Source organism: Microcaecilia unicolor, chromosome 6 (genome assembly GCF_901765095.1).
Source record: "Microcaecilia unicolor chromosome 6, aMicUni1.1, whole genome shotgun sequence".
Taxonomy (NCBI): Eukaryota; Metazoa; Chordata; class Amphibia; order Gymnophiona; family Siphonopidae; genus Microcaecilia; species Microcaecilia unicolor.
Genome location: NC_044036.1, coordinates 11,498,239 through 11,525,417, shown reverse-complemented (window position 1 = coordinate 11,525,417; position 27,179 = coordinate 11,498,239). Strand labels below are relative to the sequence as shown.

Here is a 27,179-nt window from a genome sequence, read left to right as displayed (position 1 = left end):
GGTACTTGTGCAGAAGAAAACAGGGGGGATGCGTCCCATCCTAGACCTAAGGGCTCTGAACTAATTTCTTTTCCAAGAAAAGGTCAGGATGGTTTCCCTGGGCACCCTTCTTCCCATGATTCAGGAAAACGATTGGCTATGCTCTCTGGACTTGAAGGTTGCTTACACATACATCTCGATATTTCCAGCTCACATGAAGTATCTTCGATTCGGATGGGAGCACAGCTCTTTCAGTACAGTGTACTGCCCTTTGGCCTGGCATCTGCGCCCAGAGTGTTTACAAAATGCCTAGCTGTAGTCGCAGCGTCTCTATGCAGACTAGGAGTGCATGTGTTCCCTTATCTCAACGATTGGCTGGTGAAGAGCACCTCGAAGGAAGATGCTCTGGAGTCCATGCAAATGACTATTCAGGTGCTGTTGCTACCGGGGTTCGTCATAAATTATCCCAAGTCCCATCTCTCCCCAGTCCAAAAATTGGAATTCATTGGAGCTCTGCTGAACACTCAGACAGCTCGAGCTTATCTCCCCGAGGCAAGGGCAGACAACCTTCTGTCCCTGGTGTCCATGGTTCGAGCGTCTCAGCAGGTCACAGCTCGGCAGATGTTGAGACTTCTGGGGCACATGGCCTCCACAGTTCATGTAGCACCCATTACACGTCTACATATGAGATCAGCTCAATGGACCCTAGCTTCCCAGTGGTTTCAAGCTGCGGGGGATCTAGAGGATGTAATCCAGCTGTCCACTGACTTTCGGAATTCTCTTCAGTGGTGGACGATTTGAACCAATTTGACCATGGGACGACCATTCCAAGTTCCTCAGCCACGAAAAGTGCTGATGACTGATGCATCTCTCCTGGGGTGGGGCGCTCATGTAGATGGGCTCCGCACTCAGGGAGCCTGGTCCTTTCAGGAAAAAGGTCTGCAGATCAACCTCCTGGAATTAAGAGCGATCTAGATAGCTCTAAAGGCTTTCAGAGATCAACTGTCCAACCGAGTAATCTTAATTCAGACAGAGACAATCAGGTTGCCATGTTTTATACCAACAAGCAGTGGGGCACCGGATCTCGTCCTCTGTGTCAGGAAGCCGTCCAGATGTGCCTTTGGGCTCGCCGTCACGGCATGTTTCTCCATAGCGTAAACAACAGTCTGGCCGACAGGTTGAGCAAGATAATGCAACCTCATGAGTGGTCACTGAACATGGGCGTAGTCCGCAAGATCTTCAGAGCATGGGGCACCCCCTCGATGGATCTTTTTGACACTCAGATCAATGCCAAGGTCCCTCAGTTCTGTTCCAGACTTCAGGCCCACAACAGACTAGTGTCAGATGCCTTTCTTACATTGGGGGACAGGCCTTCTGTATGCGTATCCTCCCATACCTCTAGTAGGGAATACTACTAGAGGTACCTAATCTGGATAAAGCCAAAAAGAGTTCACATGATGGTAAATGGATAAAGTGAAATGTAGAGAGAGTAAACTTTAAAACTGTCCTCATGTTTTAACCCCATGTCTTAATTTTTTGTTTACATCTCAGTTTTCTTGGGGGTGATGTCTCCAAATGGGTTAATTTTGCACATGCTACAACAGAAATGAACCTCACCCCTATGCCAGTCTCTGATTTACTGCTAGTGCTCATAATGCTTGCATTGTGTGAAAGAGCACTGCCTCCTGGAGTTCATAAGGTGTAATGTGTACAAGCAACTGATCAAGGTGGAGGAGTGGCTTGATGGTTAGTGCAGTGGGCTTCGATCCTAGCAACCTGGGTTTGATTCCCACTGCAGCTCCCTGTGACCTTGGGCAAATTACTTAACCCTCCGTTGCCCCAGGTACCAAAACTTAGATTGTGAGCCCTCTAGGGACAGAGAAAGTACCTGTATATAATGTATACAGCGCTGCGTACGTCTAGTAGCACTGTAGAAATGATTAGTAGTTAAGGTGCACTTGGAAATTCTAATGGCACCCAAAGAACTGCAATCATTTTTGTGTTTTTCTCCCATGTCTCCAAGCGCATTCATTGAGGATTTTCTCTTTTTCCCCACACACAGTATAAAAGAAAGCATTGGCAGGGACATTTGTGTTAGCAGTGCTGTCCTTGTGATTTCTTCTTTACCACTGCCAAACTTGTGTGAGAATTGCAGTGTCCCGGGTAATCACAATGTTCTCCACCTGGGTTGTGATGCCGGTTTGTTTACTTTTTTTTATAGCATAGTAATATCAGGTTTTATATAGCTTTCAGTGTGTGATCTTAGTGGATTTCCATATTAGCAGTCACAGTAAGAGGACAATACCCTCAGGTCAATTAAAGGAAGTACGCTAATGCAGGATATTACAGACGAGACTGTCACTGGGACTTTTTGTTCACTAAAGGTTTAATTTTACAGTTTCACATGTGGAAGATATCTCTGAATATGTGTGTAGTTTTAATGGAGCAGGGGTGGGGTTGGTGTGCAGGTATAATTTAGAAAATACTCATCTATGTGCATAGAATGCGTGCATTTATTTATGTCTTGGCTGCAGATGCAAATTTGTGCAAGAGCATTTTTTGCACTTCAAAGGGTCTTGGTAGGTTTAAGGGTTTCTGATAGTCCTTCATAACTTGATTTTTGCTGTGACCACTTCTTCCTCTTTCTGTCAGGCTTTGCCCAGTTTACTGTAGAGGTGACTTCCCTTCCTCAGTCCGTGTGTCATCATTTGTACTGGAAACAGGCTTAGTTTAATGACTGCAGCCTGGAACAAGTTCAGTTCAGTCTTAGCTCACCCCCACTCTGCAAACAGTTCTTCAGTTTTGATTTTTTGATAACATTAGATGAGTCTCCCTACAGGAGGGAAAAACAGGCATAAAAAAAAAAGGGATTGCTCTACATCAGGGGTTCTCAACCCAGGCCTTTTGACACAACTAGACAGTCAGGTTTTCAGGATACCCATCGTGAATATTCATATGAGAGATCTGCATGCACAGTCTTCATTGTATGCAAATGTGTATCATACATATTCATTGTGGGTATCCTGAAAACCTGACTGGCTAGTGGCTAGGTGTGTCCTGAGGACTGAGTTGAGAACCCTTGCTCTACATATTGCACAAAAAGGTTTCACTGAGTGAGTGGGTGGTGTTTGTGTGTGGGACAGGGGCGTAGCCAGACAGCCAATCTTGGGTGGGCCTGAGCCGAAAATGGATGGGCACGGAATTCAGCCCCTTCTGGCCCCCCTCAACTCTGCTCTCCCCCCTACCCTCAAACACAGAATATTAAATACCCTTCAACTGCACCAGCTGAAGATTTCCTCGTCCTTGGGCAGCCAGTTCTCTTCCAAACAGTAGAAGCAAGACGCCGCTAACAGTACTCTGTACATGCTCAGTGCTTTCACCTGGTGAAAACTGAGCATGTGCAGAGGGGGGGCTGGTGTGTGGCAGCAGCACTGGCTGCCTAACAAGGAGGAAATCTTTAGCTGGTGGGGTTTGAGGATTCCCACCAGCCACTCATCAAGAGAGCCACAATTTTGGGTGGGCCTGGGTGCAGATTGGGTGGGCCACAGCCCACTCAGGCTGCCCACCTGTAGCTATGCCACTGGTGTGTGTGTGTGGGGGGGGGGGGGTGTCAGTTTTCCTCTGGCCAGCTACCCTGTGTGGCCTCTTCAGTCTGCAGAGCACTTCCAGGAGTTTGGACAGATATTCAGCAAGCAGGGTATGTGAACTCTGCTGTCTCTTAAGGCTGAGTCATCCTGCTGCATGTGCACAGAAGCGAGGTGCACACAAACGTCCCTTGATGACAGGTGCCATTGCTTTTATTTGAAACACAACTTTAATAGAGTAATTTATTGCTCCAGTGTTATCTTCCTCTTACAACAAATGTTCCCATAAAAGAGTAAGGACAGTGTATTAGAGATGAGCAGGGGTGGTAACCTTGACCCTGGAACTCAGAGGCAGGGGATGACGACCCTGGAACTCGGAGGGAGGTAGGGGGGGACGATGACCCTGGAACACGGAGGGAGGGGGACACTGGAACTGGGAGGGGGGGCCCTGGCACACACTCTCAATCTCACACACACACTCTCTCTCACAGACACACTCGCACCCAGTCTCACTCTCTGTCACACACACACTCGCACATTCACTCTCTCTCTGTCACACACACACACACACTTGCACATTCACTCTCTCTCTCACACACAGTCACTTTAGCACGAGCCAGGATTTTTAGGAAAGGGGCTTGTGCAAGACCCAGGGCATTGTGCCAATCAGTTTCCTTCTGGAGTTCATAGCATGTAATGTATAGGCAACCTATCCAAGTGGCACCCAAAACAATGAAGAAATATTTCTGTATCTTTGTCACATTCTTGTGGTCTCTGACTGCATTTCTTGGCACTTGTAGTTTCCACACGTTGCTTGGCATTGATACCTCCTGTTATCAGTGAAGTGTTTTTCTCTTTCACTGCTATATCTGATTTTCTTGCATCCAGCTTTTATCACTCAGGATGGAGGTGTCTTCATAATTCCCTTTGGGTTGTGATCCCAGTGCTTTTCAAGTACAGCAGTGTTGTAGTATTTACAAAGTTTTCAGTGGATGACTCGTGCCACCTTCTCGTGACTCTCTGTAATAGAAATTTTCTGCCATCGTGTCTTTGTTGCCAGCCTTGAGATGAGTAACCGTTTCCAGCTCTTTCTTACAGAATCTACAGATATTTGTTCAGGTGCTAAATAAGTACCTGTATATATGTAAACCGCTTTGAATGTAGTTGCAAAATACAAGGCGGTATATCAAGTCCCATTTCCCTTTCTTTATTTGAGATTCTAGATGGATTGTTGCTACTATTGGAGGTTCTGTTGCTACTATTGGAGATTCTGTTGCTACTATTGGAGATTCTACATGGAATGTTGCTACTATTGGAGATTCTGTTGCTACTATTGGAGATTCTACATGGAATGTTGCTACTATTGGAGATTCTGTTGCTACTATTGGAGATTCTACATGGAATGTTGCTACTATTGGAGATTCTACATGGAATATTGCTATTCCACTAGCAACATTCCATGCAGAAGCCTGCCCTTGCAGATCAGCAACGCAGCCATGCAGGCTTCTGTTTCTGTGAGTCTGACGTCCTGCACTCACAGAAACAGAAGCCTGCGCAGCCGCATTGCTGATCTGCAAGGGCAGGCTTCTACATGGAATGTTACTACTGGAGGAGTAGCCTAGTGGTTAGTGCAGCAGACTCTGATTCTGGGGAACTGGGTTCAATTCCCACTGCAGCTCCTTGTGACTCTGGGCAAGTCACTTAATCCTCCATTGCCCCTGGTACAAAATAAGTACCTGTATATATGAAAAACGCTTTGAATGTAGTTGCAAAATACCACAGAAAAGCGGTATATCAAGTCCCATTTCCCTTTCCCTATCAGTATGTTTTCTGTGCTGTGAATCGTCTGATCAGTTGCCATCCTTAGCTTTCAATTCAGCTTCCTTAACCATTCATGCATCTGATTCTGATCAAGGAATGGTTCCTAAGAATCAAGGGCATAGCCAGACACTTAATTTTGTGTGGCCTCAAGAGCCCTGCCCCAGACCTCCCTCCTCTCCATACCTTTTCAACCTTTCAGTGCTTTGCCGGCAGTGAACAGAGATTCATACCTGCTGTTTGCGCCGGTCCAGAGCCTTCCCTCTGACCCAGTTTGTTTCTGCATAACAGAGACTGGGTCAGAGGAAAGGCTGTGGGCCAGCAGCAGTGGGACTTAGGGCTAGATGCACAAAACTTAACGAGCCAGCAATGTGGGTTTTAAACTGGTGCAAGTAGTAAACTAGGACATGCACAAAAGGGCATTGTCCTGTCACGGTAGCAGCTAACGAAAACGGAATGCAGATGAGCAAATTAGTATTATAATGTGTATAATTCGTATTATAATGAGATGCACTACCATTTTCCGATCCCCTTACTGTGACAAACCTAACGGGAGATCTGCACCTCTCGTTGGGGCTGCTGTGAGGGAATCGGAAGAAAAAAAAAAAAAGAAAAGAGAAACCCAGCAGAAACCTAGCAGCATGTGCTTTCCATCTCTCCCGGCGCTGGCAGGCAGCTAAGCCCTTGTGCAGCGGGATCGGACGTGCTGCTAAAGAGAAATCTGTGCAAGACTTATAACATATATAGAATGTTTGTACGTTTGGGAAGCTCGCCAGGTGCCATTGGCCTGGATTGGCCGCTATCGTAGACAGGATGCTGGGCTCGATGGACCCTTGGTCTTTTCCCAGTGTGGCATTACTTATGTACTTCTGTTTCCGCGCTCTCTCGCCCCTTCTGCCTCTCTCACTGGCACTATTCACTTTCATAGCTGGTGTAGAATGAGTGAGGAAAACCTCCCTATGCAACGAAGAGTCTTCAGCTTGCAAGCTCAGATTCTACCATCCTTACTGTTCAAAGGACATAAAATATAATATCTCGACCATGTTTACCAGTTCTCACTTGTTGGTCCTGTGATTAGTAGTACTAGCAATGTTCTCGCATCCCAGTCAGAAATTAATGTGAAACCCAAACAGAAGCGCTCAGTGCCCCCAGCCTGCTATTGACCTGCATTGACGTCATTGCGTCATTAGATTTCCCCTGGAAACACTGGGGATCCAAAAATAGTAACACATTAATTCAGCCCAGGAGAGCAGGGAGAGAGTATTTGGAACCCTGCATTAAACCTATCCTTAGTTTCATTTATGAATATTTCCTGCTCCTTTGCAAGGCTATTTTGAGAACAAAGGAAAGAGATGGAGACACATACATAATCGTATCTACATGCGGGTATTTTAAAAGATAAACACTGCTCTTGTAGTGGGTTTTTTTTTTTCCCTTTTCTTGTCCTTTTCTTGTGCAGACCCATAAAGGACATCCTTGGTATGCGTAGAGCAGCCAGCATATCGCTTGGCTGCTCTGCACATGCTCAGCTGGCCGACTGGCTTGGAAGGAAATCGAATGCAAATGAGCTAGCAATGACCAGCTCATTTGCATGTGATTTCCTTGATGCATGCCCGTTTCTTACCGATTTGCTAAGGAATCGGTAAGGGAAGGGCACAATTTAATCGATCATTGTTGTTTTTACAATTTTTGTTTTTAATTTTTATATTATATTTTATGTTTTTAGATTCCTGAGGAAGCTTGTTGCTGAAACATGGACCGTGTAGGGTCCAAATAAACTTGTTTTGACGCTCTTACTTCCTGTTTGGGTTGGTCATTTGGACTTGGTTTTGCTTCCACCCTTGTGTGTTGTGCTTTCTTCTTTGTGGAAGGCGTGGACCCTCCCCCCCCCCCCCCCCCCCCCCCCCCATTTTTGCTTTGCCTGATCAAGTTGTCAATAACCCCTCCGTTAGCGCTGCTCACTTATCTCCAGCCAGGACCTGGTGCAGCTCCTTGGCAGAAATGGGTGGGCATTTCTGCAGGTCTACAGGGACCCCCCCCCCCCCCCCCGGAACTAAGCCCTCTGAGAGCTCTCAGTCTGAGTCTTCACTTTGTCTGCTTAGTTTGCTGTAGCAGGAAAATAATGCCCTTGACCCGGTTCTGCTGCAGTCAATCCACCACTGAGCCAAGAGAGCCAACTGGCTATTTACAGGTACCATTCCCTGGTTTGTATGACTTTAGGGTTGGGGGGGGGGGGAGAGCAATGGGCACCAGTAGCTTCTCACCTTTTTCTCTCAGGTAGGGTTTCCCTTTCTCAGTCCTACCATTTCTTGCTGGTTTCCCACACTGCAGTGTATCATGGAAGTGATTAAAAGTCAAAACATTTACAAATGTAAAATTAATATACATTTAAAAATGCTGTACATAATAGCTATTAAAAATTTTATAGTGCCAATCATTTGAAAATGTAAACCACAAAACTCCTTCCCTCCTCCACCCTCTCACAAATAAATTTAACAAACTTGTTTAAAAGGTATTCATTTAAATTTATAATTTCATTTATCTTTAAATCATGTTCATTATTGCCAAACCAAAAGGAACAACATAGGCTCATGCAGGGCCAGCAAACAGAGCAACATGGTATAGGTCTGTCTAAAGAATTTAAACCATGTAAACAGAGGAACAGCACATTCAAGTAACACCTCCTCCCTCCCAAAGGAGATTCTGCAACAAAATGACAATTATAGAAAGTAGGACTTCAAGATGGAAAAAAAAAAAATTTTTGGTCAAATTTTCAGCAACTGGCTTCTGGCTTGAGACATAAGAGTCTCCACTTCCCCAATTGCAAAGGCGTGAAATACAAAACGCTACATGCATCAACCTTTTCTCACATGAGCACGCAGTATTGGAATACACTGCCACGCAACTTAAGAACAATCAACGAGCAAGCTTCCTTCCGCAGATCACTGAAGACCCATCTTTTCGAAAAGATTTACGGAAAGAACCAAAACACATAAAGTCCACACCTACTATTCACGAATGCATCACACATTCACCTCGGAACTCTCATTCCCGTAATATCACATCATTCATAACTTCAATCACAGAAAGATATATATCATATGTCTTTATGCCTTCTTATCGCCCTCTAAGCTCCCATTGTTTCCTCCCAATGTTTCAATGTTTGTGCTCCATTGTTACACTCCCAAGGACACTCCAATTGTTTCGCATAATTATGCAAAATGTAATCCATAACCAATCTGTAACAAATTGTATTTCCAATATTTAACTCATATTGTAAGCCACACTGAACCCGCAAAAAGGTGGGAAAATGTGGGATACAAATGCAATAAATAAATAAAAATGGCTCCCAGACTTGACGAAAGCGAATCCCCCTGGCATCGGAGATATGGACCTGAAGCCGATCCAGGCACAGTTGATAGAGCATGCAGGAGCGCTGTCGTCACATTCATTGTTGATTTAATCATGAATTGATAATGAGTGTGACTGTTGGTGGGCAGACTGGATGGACCGTTCAGCTCTTTATCTGCCATCACTTACTATGGGCCAGATGCACAAAGATTACCTTGCTATTGTTTGCTTTAGACTGGTTGTAGCTAGGAATGCACAAAGGGGTTTTCCATGGCTTTTATGTGTGCCATTAGGAGCCACAGAGAACCCCATGCAAATGTATTACAGTGAGCTCATTGGTACCGTAATGAGCTCATTCATAATCTAATGTGTATTCCACGGGATTCACAGCTGCAGAGCAGCCCTAATTTAAGGAGGAAATTTTACGGCTGCTCTGGAACTGTCGGAGAGGAGAGAAGCAGGAAGCTATAAAGTCTGCCTGCTTTTGTGCTTCCTACGTCTCACCTCCTGGTGCCCCCCCCCCCCCCCCCTTTTTTGAATTTTTTTAAAAATTTCCCTGGTGATCCAATGGACCACAACACTCTCCACTGCATCTTATTTTCCTAGTGACCCTCCCCCCCCAATCTTTTTTAAAACTTTCCCTGGTGGTCCAACCCCTCCCACCTTGACCCTGGAACCTTTTAAAAAAATTTCCATGGTGGTCCAGTGGACCAAACTCCTTCCCCTGCGCAGGCACACATACCTTCCTCCCTCACCCAACCCCCACCCCTCCCTGTACCTTTGCAATGAAGTGGAGGCAGGAGCAAGGACTCCTGCCTCAGGAAAAACTCCTTATATGGTGTTTAGCCCTGTCCAGTGCATCCCAGAATGCACTGGGCAGGGCCTGGTAGCTGCCATTTTGTTCCGGGCAGGCAGGAGGGAGAAACCGTTGCACCTGCCCTCCTGCCTCCACCATGTTGTAAAGGTACAGGGAGGTGTAGGAGGGAGGGAGAGGTGTGTGCCTGCGCAGGGGAAGGGGTTTGGTCCATAGGACCACCAGAGAACATTTTTTAAAAGGTTCTGGGGTCACGGGGAGGACTGGACCACCATGGAAAATTTTAAAAAAGGTTCCGGAGTCACGGGGGGAGGGGTCGTTGTCCATTGGACCACCAGGGAAAGTTTTAAAAAAGATTGGGGGGGGGGGGGATCAGGGCAAATTTTAAAAAGAGGTGGATAGCAGAGCCGGTAGTGGGAGGCGGGGCTGGAGGTTGGGAGGCGAGGATAGTGCTGGGCAGACTTATACGGTCTGTGCCAGAGCCGGTGGTGGGAGGTGGGGATAGTGCTGGGCAAACTTATACAGTGTGTGCCAGAGCCGGTGGTGGGAGGCAGGGATAGTGCTGGGCAGACTTATACGGTCTGTGCCAGAGCCGGTGGTGCGAGGCGGGGATAGTGCTGGGCAGACTTATACGGTCTGTGCCAGAGCCGGTGGTTGGGAGGAGGGGATAGTGCTGGGCAGACTTATACGGTCTGTGCCCTGAAAAAGACAGGTACAAATCAAAGTAGGGTATACACAAAAAGTAGCACACATGAGTTGTCTTGTTGGGCAGACTGGATGGACCGTGTAGGTCTTTTTCTGCCGTCATCTACTATGTTACTATGTTAGGTGGAGGTCCAGTGCATCAGATCCATTTGACAGCGAGGATGCACAAAGGTGGATCCGTTCAGCTCGTTTGCATGTGATTCCCTTTGTCCATCACTGGCTGTTAGCGATTCGCTAAATTTTAGCGAGGCAGCTGTATTTTATGGCTGCCTTTGTCGGGGCCTATGTTACAAAGAGCTATACTTTTTTACTTGAGTATTTTTTTTATAAGACTTTCTACTTTCACATTTTACTTAAGTACTTTTAAAAAGTAGCAACCCCATCTGTAATCCTCTCTCATTCCTTACCCATTGGAATACTTGGCCCAGTTTAACGATGGCCTGGAGATGAATTTTAGATGTTTGCTTTTATATTTCAACACTATTTTGAAATTTGCATCTGATAACACTGGTAAGTAAGCCTTGGAGGCTTGTTCGATAGGTGGTATCTATTTTGTGAAGCCCATTCCTCCTTCAGCTTGCGATGTACAGCCTTGGCATAAGTTTCAAGTTTATTAAGAATTTCCTATACTGCCTCATGGCAGCCTTCTGGGTGGTTTACAAACTAGCACATATTAACATTAAATGAGACATATAAACGAACAGATATAGAGGAGGGTTTAGAACTACAGTGTTGAAAGGAAAGGGTCATATTGACACACAAGGAAGGGGAGGCTCTGTGAGGTCAGCGGGATCCCTGACTGAAAATTGGAAAGTTGAAGTTCAGCTCAAAACATCATTAAAAAGATTTTTATTTATTTATTTATTGCATTTGTATTTGTATCCCCCCTTCAATCTGTTCAGAACTCTGCTGCATGTCTCATATTCCGCCAGAACCGATATACTCATATCACCCCTCTCCTCAGGTCACTTCACTGGCTTCCAATCCGATACCGCATTCAATTCAAGCTTCTCCTTGTTACCTACAAATGCACTCAGTCTGCTGCCCCTCACTATCTTTCTACCCTCATCTCCCCTTATGTTCCCACCCGAAACCTCCGTTCACAGGACAAATCCCTCCTCTCTGTACCCTTCTCCACCACTGCCAACTCCAGGCTCCGCCCATTCTGCCTCGCCTCACCCTATGCCTGGAACAACCTTCCTGAGCCCCTACGTCAAGCCCCCTCCCTGCCCATCTTCAAGTCTCTGCTTAAAACCCACCTCTTCAATGCTGCCTTCGGCACCTAACTCTTACCTTCAGGATATCTGGACTGCCCCAAATTGACTGCCCCCATCGTATCGTCTACTCACTTGTCCTTTAGATTGTAAGCTCTTTGAGCAGGGCCTGTCCTTTTATGTTAAATTGTACAGCGCTGCGTAACCCTAGCAGCGCTATAGAAATGTTAAGTAGTAGTAGTAGTAGTGGTAATTGAGGATAGACAGGGAAGAGTTATGTCAGTTAGAGGTGAGGTGTGGTCATGTTGAGGTCTGTCTTAAACTTTGTTAATGATGTCTGTAATCTTAATTAGCCTGGAAGGGTGTTCCAAAGTTGGGATCCCTGACAGCAATGAATCTCGTTCCTAAACCAGGGTATTTATTTTTATTTATTTTATTGCATTTGTATCCCATATTTTCCCACCTATTTGCGGGTTCAGTGTGGCTTACAGTACGTTGTGAATATAGAAATACAATTGGTCATAATACGATTATGGGTACATTGTGAAGAGTTGTGGGAAGACAAAGTCAAAATATCATCTAGGAATAGAAACAATGGAATGTGACAATGGGGAAATGATAGGGAAAGGACAATAACGAAAGGATATTAGGGTGTAACAGTTTTATCTGTGAGTGTGGTGAAAGTATGGGGAAGAGAATTCAGAAGAAAGTGAATTGGTGCTTTTCTATAGTGTGTGTGAATTCATGTGTTTTGGTCCTTGCAGTAGGTGTTCTCGAAGAGATATCTTCAGTAGTTTGCGGAAGTCGGTTAGTTCGCAGATCGTTTTCAGGTTGCGTGGTAGTGTGTTCCAGAATTGTGTGCCCATATGAGAGAAGGTTGATGCATGCAGTGCTTTGTATTTTATGCCTTTGCAGTTAGGGAAGTGGAGATTGAGGAGAGTTCGGGATGATCTTTTGGCGTTTCTGGGTGGCAGGTCTAGTAAATCAGACATGTATGCAGGGGCTTCACCGTGAATGATTTTGTGAACTAAGGTGCATACTTTAAAGGTGATACGTTCCTTGAGTGGGAGCCAGCGTAGTTTCTCGCGTAAGGGTTTTGCGCTTTCATATTTTGGTTTTCCGAAAATTAGTCTGGCTGCTGTATTCTGGGCTGTTTGAAGTTTTCTCAATATTTGTTCTTTGCATCCTGCGTATGTAGAGTATGCTCTCAGTCTTTTAAATTCACTGTTAATGCTTGTCAAAGAGAGCTTCATTCTGGAGTTCATACGATATTACGTGTATAGGCAATTTATCCAGGCGTGCTTGGAAATTCTTTAATGAGGCCTGTGGTATCCAAAATGATGGGGAAATATTTCTGTATCCTTCCGTCACATTTTCTTGGTCTAGAATCAAGGCCGTTCTGGTGTTTCTCTGTTAGAATGGGGATGTTGTCTCAGGTGATCACAACCTCTTCGTTCTCTTCAAGATTCTCTTAGTGTTTTACAATGTTTCTTGTACTCCGCATATACCTCAGAGAGGTTCAGTGTGGATCACACTAAAGAAATTGAAGCAATATTCAGGCAGTACAATAAAATATCAAAACAGAAAGTGTAAAATTAAATCACAGTTTAGAGAGAGAAGCCTTGCTGAACAGATTTTTTTTTCCCCTGAAGAGTTTATAGTAGATGACGGCAGAGAAAGACCCGCACGGTCCATCCAGTCTGCCCAACAAGATAAACTCGTATGAGCTACATTTTGTTTATACCTTACCTTGATTAGTATCTCTAACAACTACAGGAGAATACAAACTCTATAAAGAATATTCCAACCTGATAAGAGGACTTTGATTAATATATGTAAAGTTAGTTTGGAGGTGTCCCTTTAAATTGATGGAAAACATTTCCAACCCATATATGAAATATATATCTCACAAATGGAACCTCAAACCTCCTAACAAGGAACAATACCAAAGTATTAACAATGCCTTGTATAAACAGGAGTAGGTTAATATCATAGGTTCCTATTTAAGGAAGAAAAAGAGAAAAAAACCCAAACGCAAAAACTCATACTACATAAGAAAAACATATGGGATGAAAAACTCTCTTTCCCTCTTAAAAATATAAATTAAACGGACACCAAAAACCAAACTACCCAAAACTGACCCCAGCCAGAAAAAGAGACTGCCTAAAAGAGCCCCCCCCCCCCCCCCCCCCCCGGGAGGAAAAAACCTGAAGTTCAGTTAAGGATAACACAAAGCCTAAGCTAGCCAAGGCAAACATTTATATACCCACTCTATCCTACCAAAATATACAACAAACATGCCCAAAACCGATGGCTAAAAGTTTACTTAGCTTAATTCAGGCGAGACAGCTTGTAGTATTTGCCATTGTCAGGGCACAGACCGTATAAGTCTGCCCAGCACTAGCCCCGCCTCCCACTACTGGCTCTGCCACCCAATCTCGGCTAAGCTCCTGAGGATCCATTTCTTCTGAACAGGATTCCTTTATGTTTATCCCATGCATGTTTGAATTCCGTTACTGTTTTCATCTCCACCACCTCCCGCTTATAGTCTGATATAAGTCTAATCTGAGTAGAAAGTTCTTTCCACAATCTAGCAGCTTGATATTCATTTGAGGAATTTGTTATTCGCGTTGACTTCCTTCCTCTGGAATTAGGAAAATGATCCCAGTACTTTTCTGGTACAGCGATGTTGTGTTTACAAAGTTTCTGGTAGATGAGATGTGCCACCTTGTGCCTTTTGCTGTAGAGATTTTTCACCTTCAAAACTTGAGAATTTGGTGTCACAGGCAGCTGGTACCAAATGATGTGTAATCTGTTCAAAGTTAACAACGGCTTTGGCTTTGTAACCTGCCTTGGGTTATCGGGACACTGGGTTAAGTATCAAAATAATTAAATAAGAAACATTTGACATGTTTTAAGTTAGCAGCTTTGGGAACTGCTCCTGTCAAACTTCTCCCCTTCCTCCAGATGACATTCACCCATCCATTTTTTTTCCCAGTGGTTTTTTTTTACAACCTGCCTCCTTTAACCCCCTGCTGCCACGCTCCCTCCCTGCTGCCACGCTCCCTCCCCTCTTGTTAATAATGGGGTCCCTTGTACCACCCTAGGATTATCACTGTCTTTCCACTCTCACTCCAGTGTCCCAAATATCCACTACTCAGTATTGTGGAGTGTTGAAAGACTAGTGGTGTTTAGTATTTTTACCACCTCTTTAATCTATAACATATAATATAACAGCTTTAGAGAGATAAAATACAAGGCTACACGAGAAAGCAATGTTAAAAGATTTATTACTTACCACTGTCCGCTTCACAGTCGGAGGTCACCAATGTTCTTTAAAAAAAAAAAAAAAAAAATACACTCTCCCTCTGTTGGGTTGGCTATGTAGTAATTCAGGTGTACATTTTCTTTGTTGTAAATTTTACTGACACACACTAGCAGAACTGTATAGCTTTTAATAGTTATGTATGGTGACATCTTGTAATTTAACTATTGGTGTACTGATGCCTAGTGGTTGAAAAATACAGCTATACCTGTTGCCCAGGGACAGTTGCATCCTGTGGTTAGACAGTAAAATCCACCCTTTGAAATTTGACAGCATCATCTAATGGTTAGAAATATTATATACAGTGGGGGAAATAAGTATTTGATCCCTTGCTGATTTTGTAAGTTTGCCCACTGACAAAGACATGAGCAGCCCATAATTGAAGGGTAGGTTATTGGTAACAGTGAGAGATAGCACATCACAAATTAAATCCGGAAAATCACATTGTGGAAAGTATATGAATTTATTTGCATTCTGCAGAGGGAAATAAGTATTTGATCCCCCACCAACCAGTAAGAGATCTGGCCCCTACAGACCAGGTAGATGCTCCAAATCAACTCGTTACCTGCATGACAGACAGCTGTCGGCAATGGTCACCTGTATGAAAGACACCTGTCCACAGACTCAGTGAATCAGTCAGACTCTAACCTCTACAAAATGGCCAAGAGCAAGGAGCTGTCTAAGGATGTCAGGGACAAGATCATACACCTGCACAAGGCTGGAATGGGCTACAAAACCATCAGTAAGACGCTGGGCGAGAAGGAGACAACTGTTGGTGCCATAGTAAGAAAATGGAAGAAGTACAAAATGATTGTCAATCGACAAAGATCTGGGGCTCCACGCAAAATCTCACCTCATGGGGTATCCTTGATCATGAGGAAGGTTAGAAATCAGCCTACAACTACAAGGGGGGAACTTGTCAATGATCTCAAGGCAGCTGGGACCACTGTCACCACGAAAACCATTGGTAACACATTACGACATAACGGATTGCAATCCTGCAGTGCCCGCAAGGTCCCCCTGCTCCGGAAGGCACATGTGACGGCCCGTCTGAAGTTTGCCAGTGAACACCTGGATGATGCCGAGAGTGATTGGGAGAAGGTGCTGTGGTCAGATGAGACAAAAATTGAGCTCTTTGGCATGAACTCAACTCGCCGTGTTTGGAGGAAGAGAAATGCTGCCTATGACCCAAAGAACACCGTCCCCACTGTCAAGCATGGAGGTGGAAATGTTATGTTTTGGGGGTGTTTCTCTGCTAAGGGCACAGGACTACTTCACCGCATCAATGGGAGAATGGATGGGGCCATGTACCGTACAATTCTGAGTGACAACCTCCTTCCCTCCGCCAGGGCCTTAAAAATGGGTCGTGGCTGGGTCTTCCAGCACGACAATGACCCAAAACATACAGCCAAGGCAACAAAGGAGTGGCTCAGGAAGAAGCACATTAGGGTCATGGAGTGGCCTAGCCAGTCACCAGACCTTAATCCCATTGAAAACTTATGGAGGGAGCTGAAGCTGCGAGTTGCCAAGCGACAGCCCAGAACTCTTAATGATTTAGAGATGATCTGCAAAGAGGAGTGGACCAAAATTCCTCCTGACATGTGTGCAAACCTCATCATCAACTACAGAAGACGTCTGACTGCTGTGCTTGCCAACAAGGGTTTTGCCACCAAGTATTAGGTCTTGTTTGCCAGAGGGATCAAATACTTATTTCCCTCTGCAGAATGCAAATAAATTCATATACTTTCCACAATGTGATTTTCCGGATTTAATTTGTGATGTGCTATCTCTCACTGTTACCAATAACCTACCCTTCAATTATGGGCTGCTCATGTCTTTGTCAGTGGGCAAACTTACAAAATCAGCAAGGGATCAAATACTTATTTCCCCCACTGTATTTTTATTTTATTTTTGTTACATTTGTACCCCACACTTTCCCACTCATGGCAGGCTCAATGCGGCTTACATGGGGCAATGGAGGGTTAAGTGACTTGCCCAGAGTCACAAGGAGCTGCCTGTGCCTGAAGTGGGAATTGAACTCAGTTCCTCAGGACCAAAGTCCACCACCCTAACCACTAGGCCAATCCTCCACTGTTGCTACTATTTGAGATTCTACATGGAATGTTGCTATTCCACTAGCAACATTCCATGTAGAAGTCGGCCCTTGCAGATCACCAATGTGGCCGCGCAGGCTTCTGCTTCTGTGAGTCTGACGTCCTGCACGTACGTGCAGGACGTCAGACTCACAGAAACAGAAGCCTGCGCAGCCTTCTACGTGGAATGTTGCTAGTGGAATAGCAACATACCATGTAGAATCTCCAATAGTAGCAACATTCCATGTAGAATCTCCAGTAGTAGCAACATTCCATGTAGAATCTCCAGTAGTAGCAACATTCCATGTAGAATCTCCAATAGTATCTATTTTATTTTTGTTACATTTGTACCCCACGCTTTCCCACGCATGGCAGGCTCAATGCGGCTTACATAGGGCAATGGAGGGTTAAGTGACTTGCCCAGAGTCACAAGGAGCTGCCTGTGCCTGAAGTGGGAATCGAACTCAGTTCCTCAGTTCCCCAGGACCAAAGTCCACCACCCTAACCACTAGGCCACTCCTCCACTGTTGCTACTATTTGAGATTCTACATGGAATGTTGCTATTCCACTAGCATCATTCCATGTAGAAGTCGGCCCTTGCAGATCACCAATGTGGCTGCGCAGGCTTCTGCTTCTGTGAGTCTGACGTCCTGCATGTACGTGCAGGATGTCAGACTCACAGAAACAGAAGCCTGCGCAGCCTTCTACATGGAATGTTGCTAGTGGAATAGCAACATTCCATGTAGAATCTTAATAGTAGCAACATTCCATGTAGAATCTCCAATAATATCTATTTTATTTTTGTTACATTTGTACCCTGCGCTTTCCCACTCATGGCAGGCTCAATGCGGCTTACATGGGGCAATGGAGGGTTAAGTGACTTGCCCAGAGTCCCTTTTGGTGCCGTCTTTATTATTATTTTCACACCGAAAGGAATGTTTGAGAATAGCTGCTACTACTAATCATTTCTACAGTGCTGGACACAAACCCATAAGACTGCCTCTAACCTGAGGTACAGGGAAGAGATGGTCTGAACAGACCGAAGACTCACACAAGTATATGAATGCACACATGCAGAGATGTTGGAAAGGATTTCTTGAACCGTGTCCTGCATGTTTTCCCCATTTGTTTTGTGTATTCTTTTAATCTTTTGGGTTGGTTGGTGTCTTTTTCAGATTCTTTTCTTTTTCTGTTTTGCCATGTTTTTTTGTTTGTTTGTGTTCCAGCCAGGACTTTATTCTTTCTCTCCCCTTCCAGTCTCTCTGGCTGCTTGCAGTGAATGCCTGCGAGTGCTAGACGGTCAGGAAGGGAGGAAGCATCTATACTCCGAGGACAAGCAGGACAGATGTATTCCTTACACTTGGGTGACGTAATCCCGATGGAACCCGGTGCGGACGCTGCCCAGCACACTATACTTTTAAGAGGCTTTTGGCAGTGGTTCCACAAGTCTTGTTTTTTCGTGGCACAAAGAGGTCACATCTCACTGATTTCGGCACTTTTTTCTCACATAGTTGTGCCTTCCCACCTAGGTATTTTTTATGTTTTGATATTTTTTTACCCTCTGTTTATCCCTCATATTTTTCTTAATGTTTTTGGCTTTTTTAAAATTTCTTGTTTTTCGTGGCTCCTGAGGCCCCTTGGGCCGGAGCATCGAGCTCATTTTGAGGTAAGCCTTTTGATTTAGCTGGTAGCGCTATAGAAATGATTTGTAGCAGTAGTAATAGTAGTAGCTGCGGTTCTTTTTGTCAGCCCCAGAAGACCCCCAGTGGCTTCTGGTGTGTGGTGTGCTTGGAGCCTCATCATGACCTATCTGTGCCATCTGTGTTCTCTGTTAAAGAATGCGAAAAAGAGCACAAAGTACATCAGGCCAGCCAGAGGGAACTTTTTGGAACCTCAAAGTCCAGTCCATCGACATCAGAAGCACTGACTGTAATGGCTTCCAGAGCATAGTCTGGGAGTGCACTGGCATCAAGGAGGTCTCCACCTCCCTCGATGTCGAGGGCTGGGACCGAGCTGTATTGCACCCGATACTAAGGTCATGTGTGAATTCATCGACATCCTCTTTGGCACTGATATCAGGCATCGGGTGAAGGCCAAGAAGCATTGGCATCAGTTCCCTTTGGATGCATGGTGCAGAGAGCTCTGGGGTATTGGCGCTGAAAGGACTGCACCTCCTTTATTATTCTGGTGCCATTGCCTCAGCCCCCATGCAGCCAGGACGCCACTTATGATACGGCTCCAACTACTCAGCAGGCTGTCTCCATGCCAACACTGGCCCCAGCCTTACTGGTGCTTGTTCTGGGCCGTGCTGAGGGAGGAGTTAGCAAGTTTGCTACAGCTCCAAAAGTGCTCAGGCATCGAGGGCACTTGTGCCACAGCAGCACTTAGTCACTCTGACCCCGTGGTCCTTGCTTCACCTTTAGAGCGGTTTCTGATCCCCTTGTCTTGAGAGGCATCAGTGTTGGTGTCTCCTTGTGCACGACAACTCATGGATGATGAAGCTTCCTCAAAGTCGAGAACTAAGCATGCACCTAACCCTGAGGCCTGGACACCCTTTCAGAGATCTGAGACAGGACTATTTCGCTGAGTTTGGCATGGACCATTCATGGGAGTCTGAGGAAGAGTTAGACTACCCCTCGCAAGAGGGGTCATATAGCATACCCTTGGACCCATCGCCACCTGATCTCCTCTCCTTCATCTGGCGGATACCATTCTGTTGGAATCAGAGGATGAACCTAGGGCCGAGTTATTCCAAGTCCTGGAGTTTGATTCTCCACCCTGAGATACTGTGACAGTTCCGCTCCACAAAATTCTCCTGGATGCACAGATGAAGAACTGGGAGACCCCTCTCTCTCTCTGTGCAAGTTGCACCAAAGAAGGTGGATTCCATATAGCGGATCCAGAAGGCCCCTGGATTTGAGAAGACCCAGTGGCCCACATCACTCCCTAGTGGTTGAATCCGCTCTCAAAAGGGCTAGAAGCTCCAGGTCTCGTGCCTCGGTGTCCCCAGGCAGTGAGGCCCGGAACTTAGATCCTTTTGGGAGGAAGGTTTATCAGGCCTAGATGCTAGTCTCCCGCATCTAGGACTACCAGCTCTGCACGAGCATTTACTTGCAGTCCTTGGTTCATAATGTAGTAGACTTTGCAGACACTCTCCTACAGGAGCAAGCTGCTGAGCTTTGCCAGCTGGCCAAAATTCAGAAGGAGCTCAGCAGATGTTGCGATTACTAGGCCACATTGCCTTCACTGTACATGTTACACCCTTGGCACTCCTCCATTTCAGGAGGGTCCAATGGACCCTAGCTTCCCAGTGATATCAAGCCACGGGGAACCTACTGGATGTCATTGAGGTCACAACACAGCTGAAGCGCGCTTACTGCTGGTGTCTATTCAATCCAGTTTCATCCTTGGACTACTATTCCAAATTCCACCTGTCCAGAAGACATTGACCACTGATGTATCCAACCTGGGATGGGGAGCTCATGTAGACGGGCTTCACACTCGGGGGACTTCTTCCTCCCAGGAAGTGACTTTTCATATTAATCTCCTGGAAATGTGGGCAATATGGAATAGGTTATAGTTTATTAAAATGTACTATACTAAAACTGACAGCACAGAGCAAAAGCGGTATAGAAATGAAAAGATTAAAAATTAAAATAGTAAAGAATTAAAAAAAAGCAGAAGGAGAAATAAAGAAAAAGGTACAGTACAGAGACAGTGGGCCTTTAGTCAAGCAATCCTGGTTAACTGGTGTTCAGATTTCAAACTTTTAAATGTCAGAGATTGGCTGACAAACCAAATTATACTAATTCAAAAGGACAATCAGGTTGCAATGCAATGTACTATGTCAACAAGTGGGGAGTAGGGGATCCTACCCCTTTCGTCAGGAAGCGGTCAGGATGTGCCAGTGGGCCCTCAAGTACAGCATGGTGCTCAGAGCCACATACCTGATGGGAAAAGAAACCTTGTTGTTGACCTGCTGAGCAGGATCATGCAATCACACGAGTGGTCTCTCTACATGGGAATAGCTCGTGAGAGTTTGAGTGTAGGGTACCCCCTCAGTGGACCTCTTTGCCACCAACCTCAACAACAAAGTCCCTCGGTAGTGCCCCAGACTAGGATCACATGACAGACTAGCGTTGTATGCCTTCCTCCTGCATTGTTGGGGGGATCTCCTGTGTACGCGTATACTCCCGTCCCTTTAATATTTATTATATTTATTTATTGCATTTGTATCCCACATTTCCCACCTATTTGTAGGTTCAATGTGGCTTACATGGTTCTTGAGAGATTGGTTACAGATTCCGGAGTAAATGAATATAGAGTGCATAGTGTAATTGATTAGAGCTTGCTTGGGAATAGAGAGTAATAGGGAAGACTTTGTTGAAACTCAAGTAAGCTCAGGGATCCACTATCTTAATTGTGCCCTACTGGCCGAGGCAGATCTGGTTCCCTCTACTTCTGGAGTTGTCATCTGAAGAACGTAAAGGTTGGACTATTTATGACCCGCATCTTGCAGAATGAAAGGTCTCTTCTGTATCCCAGCTTCCAGACCCTAGCCCTGAGAGTGTAGAATTTCAGTCCTTGAATCTGCCTGAGGGTCTATCCAGAATCTTACTGGCTACTAGGAAAGATTCCACTAAGAAATGTTACACTTTCAAGTGGAGGAGGTTTGCCATCTGTTGTGAGGGCAAGGCCATAGATCCACTTGTCCTACACAAAAAGTGCTTGAATACCTCCTACACCTCTCAGAGACTGGTTTAAAGACCAAATCTGTAAGGGTTCATCTTTCTGCAATCAATGCTTATCACCACTGTGTAGGGGCACACCCATCTCTGTACAGCCCTCTAGTTGTTTGGTTCATGAGAAGTTTGTTGACAAAGCTCCCTCTCAGTCCTCCCACTCTGTCATAGAATCTCAATGTCATCCTTACCCAGCTGCTGAGAGCTGCTTTTGAGCCTCTTGACTCCTGTCATCTGAAGTACCTGGCCTGGAAGGTCTTGTTTTTGGTGGTGGTCACTTCAGCTTGCAGAATCAGTGAGCACCAAGCCGTAGTAGCTGATCCACTTTACATACGATTTTATCATAACATTGTAGTTATCTGAATTCATCCAGGTTCCTTCCTAAGGTGGTGTCAGAGTTCCACCTTAATCGGTTGGTCATTCTGCCAACATTCTTCCCCAAACCGCATGTCCATCCTGGTGAAAGTTCATTGCACACCTTGGATTGCAAGTGAACCTTGGCTTTCTATCTGGAGCGGACTAAAGCCCATAGACAGTCCAACCAGCATTTTGTTTTTCAATCCCAACAGGATGGGGGGGGGGGGGGGCAGCAGTTGGTAAGTGCACTTTGTCCAGTTGGCTAGCAGATTGCATCTCCTCCTCTTACGCCCAGGCTGGGCTGACTGTTGAGAGCCATGTCACGGCTCACAATGTCAGAGCCATGGCTGCATTGGTAGTCCACTTGAGGTCAACGTCCATTGAGGAGATCTGCAAAACTGCACTGTGGTCGTCAGTCCACACAGTCGCATCTCATTACTACCTTGAGCAAAGTACCCGACGCCCCCATTGGTTTAAGCAGACGGTCCTGCAGAATTTGTTTGGTGTCTAGAATCCATCTCCACCCTTCTAGGCCCCTTTTTATTCAGTTCCAGGCTGCACCTCTGCATTCAGTTTGTATATAGTTTAACGTTAATTGGATTCAACTTAGTCTTGCCATTGCAAGACTCTGTTGTCCTACTGTTGTTTTTGGTGAGCCTAGGGATTCCCAAGTGTAAGGATGCATCTATCCTGCTTGTTCTCGGAGAAAGCAAAGTTACTTACCTGTAGCAGGTGTTCTCCAAAGACAGCAGAACAGGCATCCTTATACCTCTCCCACCTCCCCTTTGAGTTGAATTCTTTTTTTTAGCTATTTTATGTTATTGATGGTCGCATATTTGGTTTGAAGGCACTTGTGCATGCACGGTGGGACTACTGCCAAAAGCCTCTTAAAGGTATAGTGCGCTGGGCATCATCTTCACTGGACTCCTTCAGGATGACATCACCCAAGTTTTAGGGATACCTGTCCTGGGAGAACACTTGCTACAGGTAAGTAACTTTGCTACTCTAGCGTTACTGTTTGTGGGTAGGCAAAGGTCATGAATTCATCAGTATAGTTCACCTGTTCTTGATTAAATGTGCATTTTATTTCCTGTTTAGGTTCTTAACAGAGACTTCGCCCTACATGTGGGCAAACCTTGGCATTGGACTGGCTATCTCACTTTCTGTGGTGGGTGCTGCCTGGTAAGTAAACTTTCCTTGTAATTTATCTCCTCCACACAGCCAGCTTTACAGCATCTCAAAAGTGGAATGAGCAGCATATGTTAGAGCCCAATAAAATGATTAATAAGATGGTGGCTGGGCACATTTTCTGCAGTAGTGCAGAGAGAAAAAACATTTCATTCTTCATGTTTGTCTGTCAGAACGCAGCTGGGACCAAGTAGCAATGGATGGTGTTTCCCTTATATATATTACTCCACACAGATCAATTCTACTGCAGATAATGTTGATAATCTCAACAAACCACACTCGTAGTGAAAGTGTCTATACTGGATAGGGGAAAAAAGTCTCAACGAACTGTGGCAAAAACTCAATGGATGATTGCACACAGTAAAAAGTCATCATAGATTTAAACCCTCCCCCCTCCCTTTTTTTAATTTTTTTTTTTTTTTTGCCTAATTTCTTTCATTGATTTTTGATACAGATACCACCATCAAGAGCTCACAACATAACAGCAAGTAACATTTTACAAAGTAAGGCAATATCGTAGCTCACATGTAAGAAGCAGCAATCTACATTCAGAATCAAATTAAGTGAAAACAAGAGAGAGGGAGGGAAAGGGGAGGGGGGGCTGGAGAATACAAATCAAAGTGTAAAGCATGCACATGCCAAAAAACACACATCAAATGTAGTACTTATCATTGTACCGTATCAAAATAAGCAACAAGTGGTAGCCATTTTTCCCTATATGAAGCAAAACGAGAAGATTTCTTTGCAAGGTGTGATTGGAATTTGTAAATTTGGAGCACTAAGTTCCACCATTCCTGGTAGGTAGCCTGATGTAAAGACTTCCAACGGGAGAAGATTACCTTCAATGCTAAAGAAACCAGGGTGCTAACAAGAGCCCCTTCACTAGGAGTCAGTAGACTCTTGTAATACTGATCCCTGAGAATCACAAATTGATAAGTGAGTGAGCCAAGAAGGTGAAAAATGTCTACCAGCTGCGACCAGATTTCCAGCCAATACTGACGAAGGCGCACACATTCAAAGGTAAGATGCATCAATGTTCCTCCAAATCTTTCTTTCCAGGGTCCGCTCTCCCTCCCTCCCACCCACCCAGTTCCATTTCACGTTGCTTCCTCGGGGAACCACACCGCAGAGCGTGCAAATTTAAGATTGCTGGAAATCAAACAATACATATAATATTGATGCGCAAGCAGCAAAAAAAATGCTTTTCTCTCTGCACTACTGCAGAAAATGTGCCCAGCCACCATCTTATTAGTCCTTTTATTGGACATATGCTGCTCATTCCACTTTTGAGAAGCTGAAACGGAACCGTTGGGACCACACGTGAATTAACACGCAAGCTGGAGTCAACATTGTAAAGGTAAGTCTACTTAAATTTATCTTTTTTTTTGACTCTATAAGATTTGGAGGAACATTGATGCATAAAGACTTGTTTTTCAACACACATATATATATAAACTAGGAAAAAAGGCCCATTTCTGACACAAATGAAACGGGCACTAGCAAGGTTTTCCTCGGAGTGCGTGTGTTTTACAGAGTGAGTGTGTGATACAGAAAGAGTGAATGTGTGTGTGTGTGACAGAGCGAGAGTGAATGTGTGAGTGTGTGTGACAGAGTGAGTCTGTGTGCGAGAGTGTGTGTGAGAATGAGAATGTGTGCCAGGGGCCCCCTCCCACCCAGTTTCAGGGTCCGCCTGCGCCCCCTCCCTCCCAGTTTCAGGGTCCGCTCTCCCTCACACCCACCCAGTTCGGGTCTTTCCCCTCCCTCCCTCCCAGTTTCTGGGTCTCTCCCCCCTCCCAGTTTCTGGGTCACCCCCGCCTCCATCCATCCCAGTTTCTGGGTGCGCCTGGCCCCCCTCCAAGTTCCAGGGTCCGGCCGCCCACCCTCCAAGTTGCAGGGGCCTCCCACCCAGTTCCAGGATCGTTGCCCCCCCCCTCTCTCCCTCCCTCCCTCCTCCCCTCCAGCCACCCACCTGCAACGTTGTGAAGCTGACTCCGTGGCTTAATTGAAGTGAAGGTTTCGTAATTTTCGTCAGGTTCGTCACTCTGTAACCATCTCTCTCGGCCCCGTCCTCGCGCCTTTGATAGGTCCACCACCCTTGACGTCGAAACGTGATGACGAACCTAACGATCCTTACGAACCCTTCACTTGAAGCCACGGAGTCAGCTTCACAACGTTGAAGGTGCCTTTTATTATAGTAGAGACTAAAAAAAAAAAAAACTTTTTTTTATTTTTAGTCTATGATGACTTTTTACTGTGTTCAATCATCCATTGAGTTTTTGCCACAGTTCGTTGACACTTTTCCCCCTATCCAGTGTAGACACTGTTTCACTGCGAGTGTGGTCCCTTCTGTATATATATATAACATGGTTTTAAGGTTTTCACTTAGGGGTTCTTTAAGTAAGCTAATGTGTTCTGTGTTAGTTTTGAGGTGTGTGCACACTAACAGCACACTGAATACTTTTTTGTATTTTTTAAGGGGGTGTCGGTGTGAAGAGTGGGTACTACTGCATTAACCAGTCAGTGCGTGTGCATTACCATACGATAACTGGTTAGTGCATTGGTAACACGGAAGCCCTTACTGCCTACAAAATAGATGGTGGTAAACGCTGGCGCAGAAATTTAAAACAATTGCTGTGTGCTAATGAAATGAAATAAATTGTGCAGGATAGACCTGTGTAAGGATATGTTAAGGCCAGTTTTTACCGTAGCTTTGTGAAAGGACCCCCCCCAAGTGTATTGTTTGAAGGTTAGGACGCTGTTCACAGTTTTCCTTTTTCTCTTTTTAAATTTGATTAGGGGTATTTATGTTACCGGCTCCAGTATTCTTGGCGGTGGTGTGAAAGCTCCCAGGATTAAAACCAAAACCTTGTCAGGTACTTTCTCTCTCTTACTTGGAAGCCCTTCAGCTCTAGCAGTATCTGGGGAATGTAGTACCCTGGTGTAAGATTGCTGAGAACAGTCTCCTGCTCTGCAGCGGAGGTTTGCAACAGGTTTCCGCAAAAGACAGCGCGGTGTGAATGCAGGCAGATCCGTGAGTGGGTGAGCGTTCCAAAGCATCTGCCACAGAAACACTGCTAGGGCAGCATTTCAGGGGGCATTTCTCATTACCGTTAGCCACTTAAAACAGCAGCTTAACTAGTTATCCTTTGGAGTACCCTGGCTAAAGGGTTTTTTTTTTTGCATTTATTTCATGTAATTTTATAAAGCCAACTCACTACGGACCATAATGGATCCTTCCCAAATTAAAATACAGTAATACGTGAAACATTAGAAGAAATCTGCCATTAATCATTTAACTGTTAAGTTTACAACCAGACTAAACTGGTTATTTTGTAATTGGATAGCGCTTAATAGTAAGGGTGTCTGGTTAAATCATAATCACACCCATGCATGCCTCTTGTCTCCCCCTTAAACCATTTAATCCTTTGGCTAGTGTGAAGTGGTGATCAGCCCTGGATTCTGGTGATTTCTCACCAACGGCCTCATCTTTTTAATTTGAAGGAGGTCCTTTATGTATTCATCAGTAATAGCTTGGTAACAGTGTCACAGAAAGCAAGAATAATTTTCATTACGAACAAGTAAACTAGACCAAGTAAAAGTACAATGTTCGAGGAAGAAATATCAGTACACCAGGGGCGTAGCCAGACTTCGGCGTGAGGGGGCACATTTTATCCCCCCCCCCTGCCATTGCTCACCTCCCTGCCATTGCCAACCCCCCCCCCCCCCCCCAAAAAAAAAAAAACCCAACAACAACTTGGTGCAGGATGTCAGACTCAGAAACTGAACGAAGCCTTGCGCCGGAAAAAGAGGACCTCGGCTGGCGGGGGTTGGGGTCCCCTGCCAGCAAAGGTAGGGGACGGCAGGTTGGCAGCGGGAGGGGGGTCGAGAGGGTCGTCTGCAGGGGGGTCCAGGGCCAAATCTACGGGGGCCTAGGCCCCCGTGGCCCCACGTAGCTACACCACTGCAGTACACTGTATATCTAATAATTCTGAAACAGAAATACCTCCGC

General features: G+C 45.3%; 1 protein-coding gene across 1 annotated transcript in view; it reads left to right on the top strand.

The window, feature by feature from the left end:
• LOC115471762 (V-type proton ATPase 21 kDa proteolipid subunit-like) overlaps positions 1–26,114 on the top strand; it is a 98,868-nt gene extending 72,754 nt beyond the window's left edge. Inside the window, exons 3-4 of the mRNA XM_030205579.1 lie at positions 23,081–23,164; positions 25,967–26,114. Coding sequence (XP_030061439.1) covers positions 23,081–23,164; positions 25,967–26,114 — 232 coding nt within the window. The remainder of the gene's footprint in view (positions 1–23,080; positions 23,165–25,966) is intronic.
• The last annotated feature ends 1,065 nt before the right edge of the window (positions 26,115–27,179 follow it).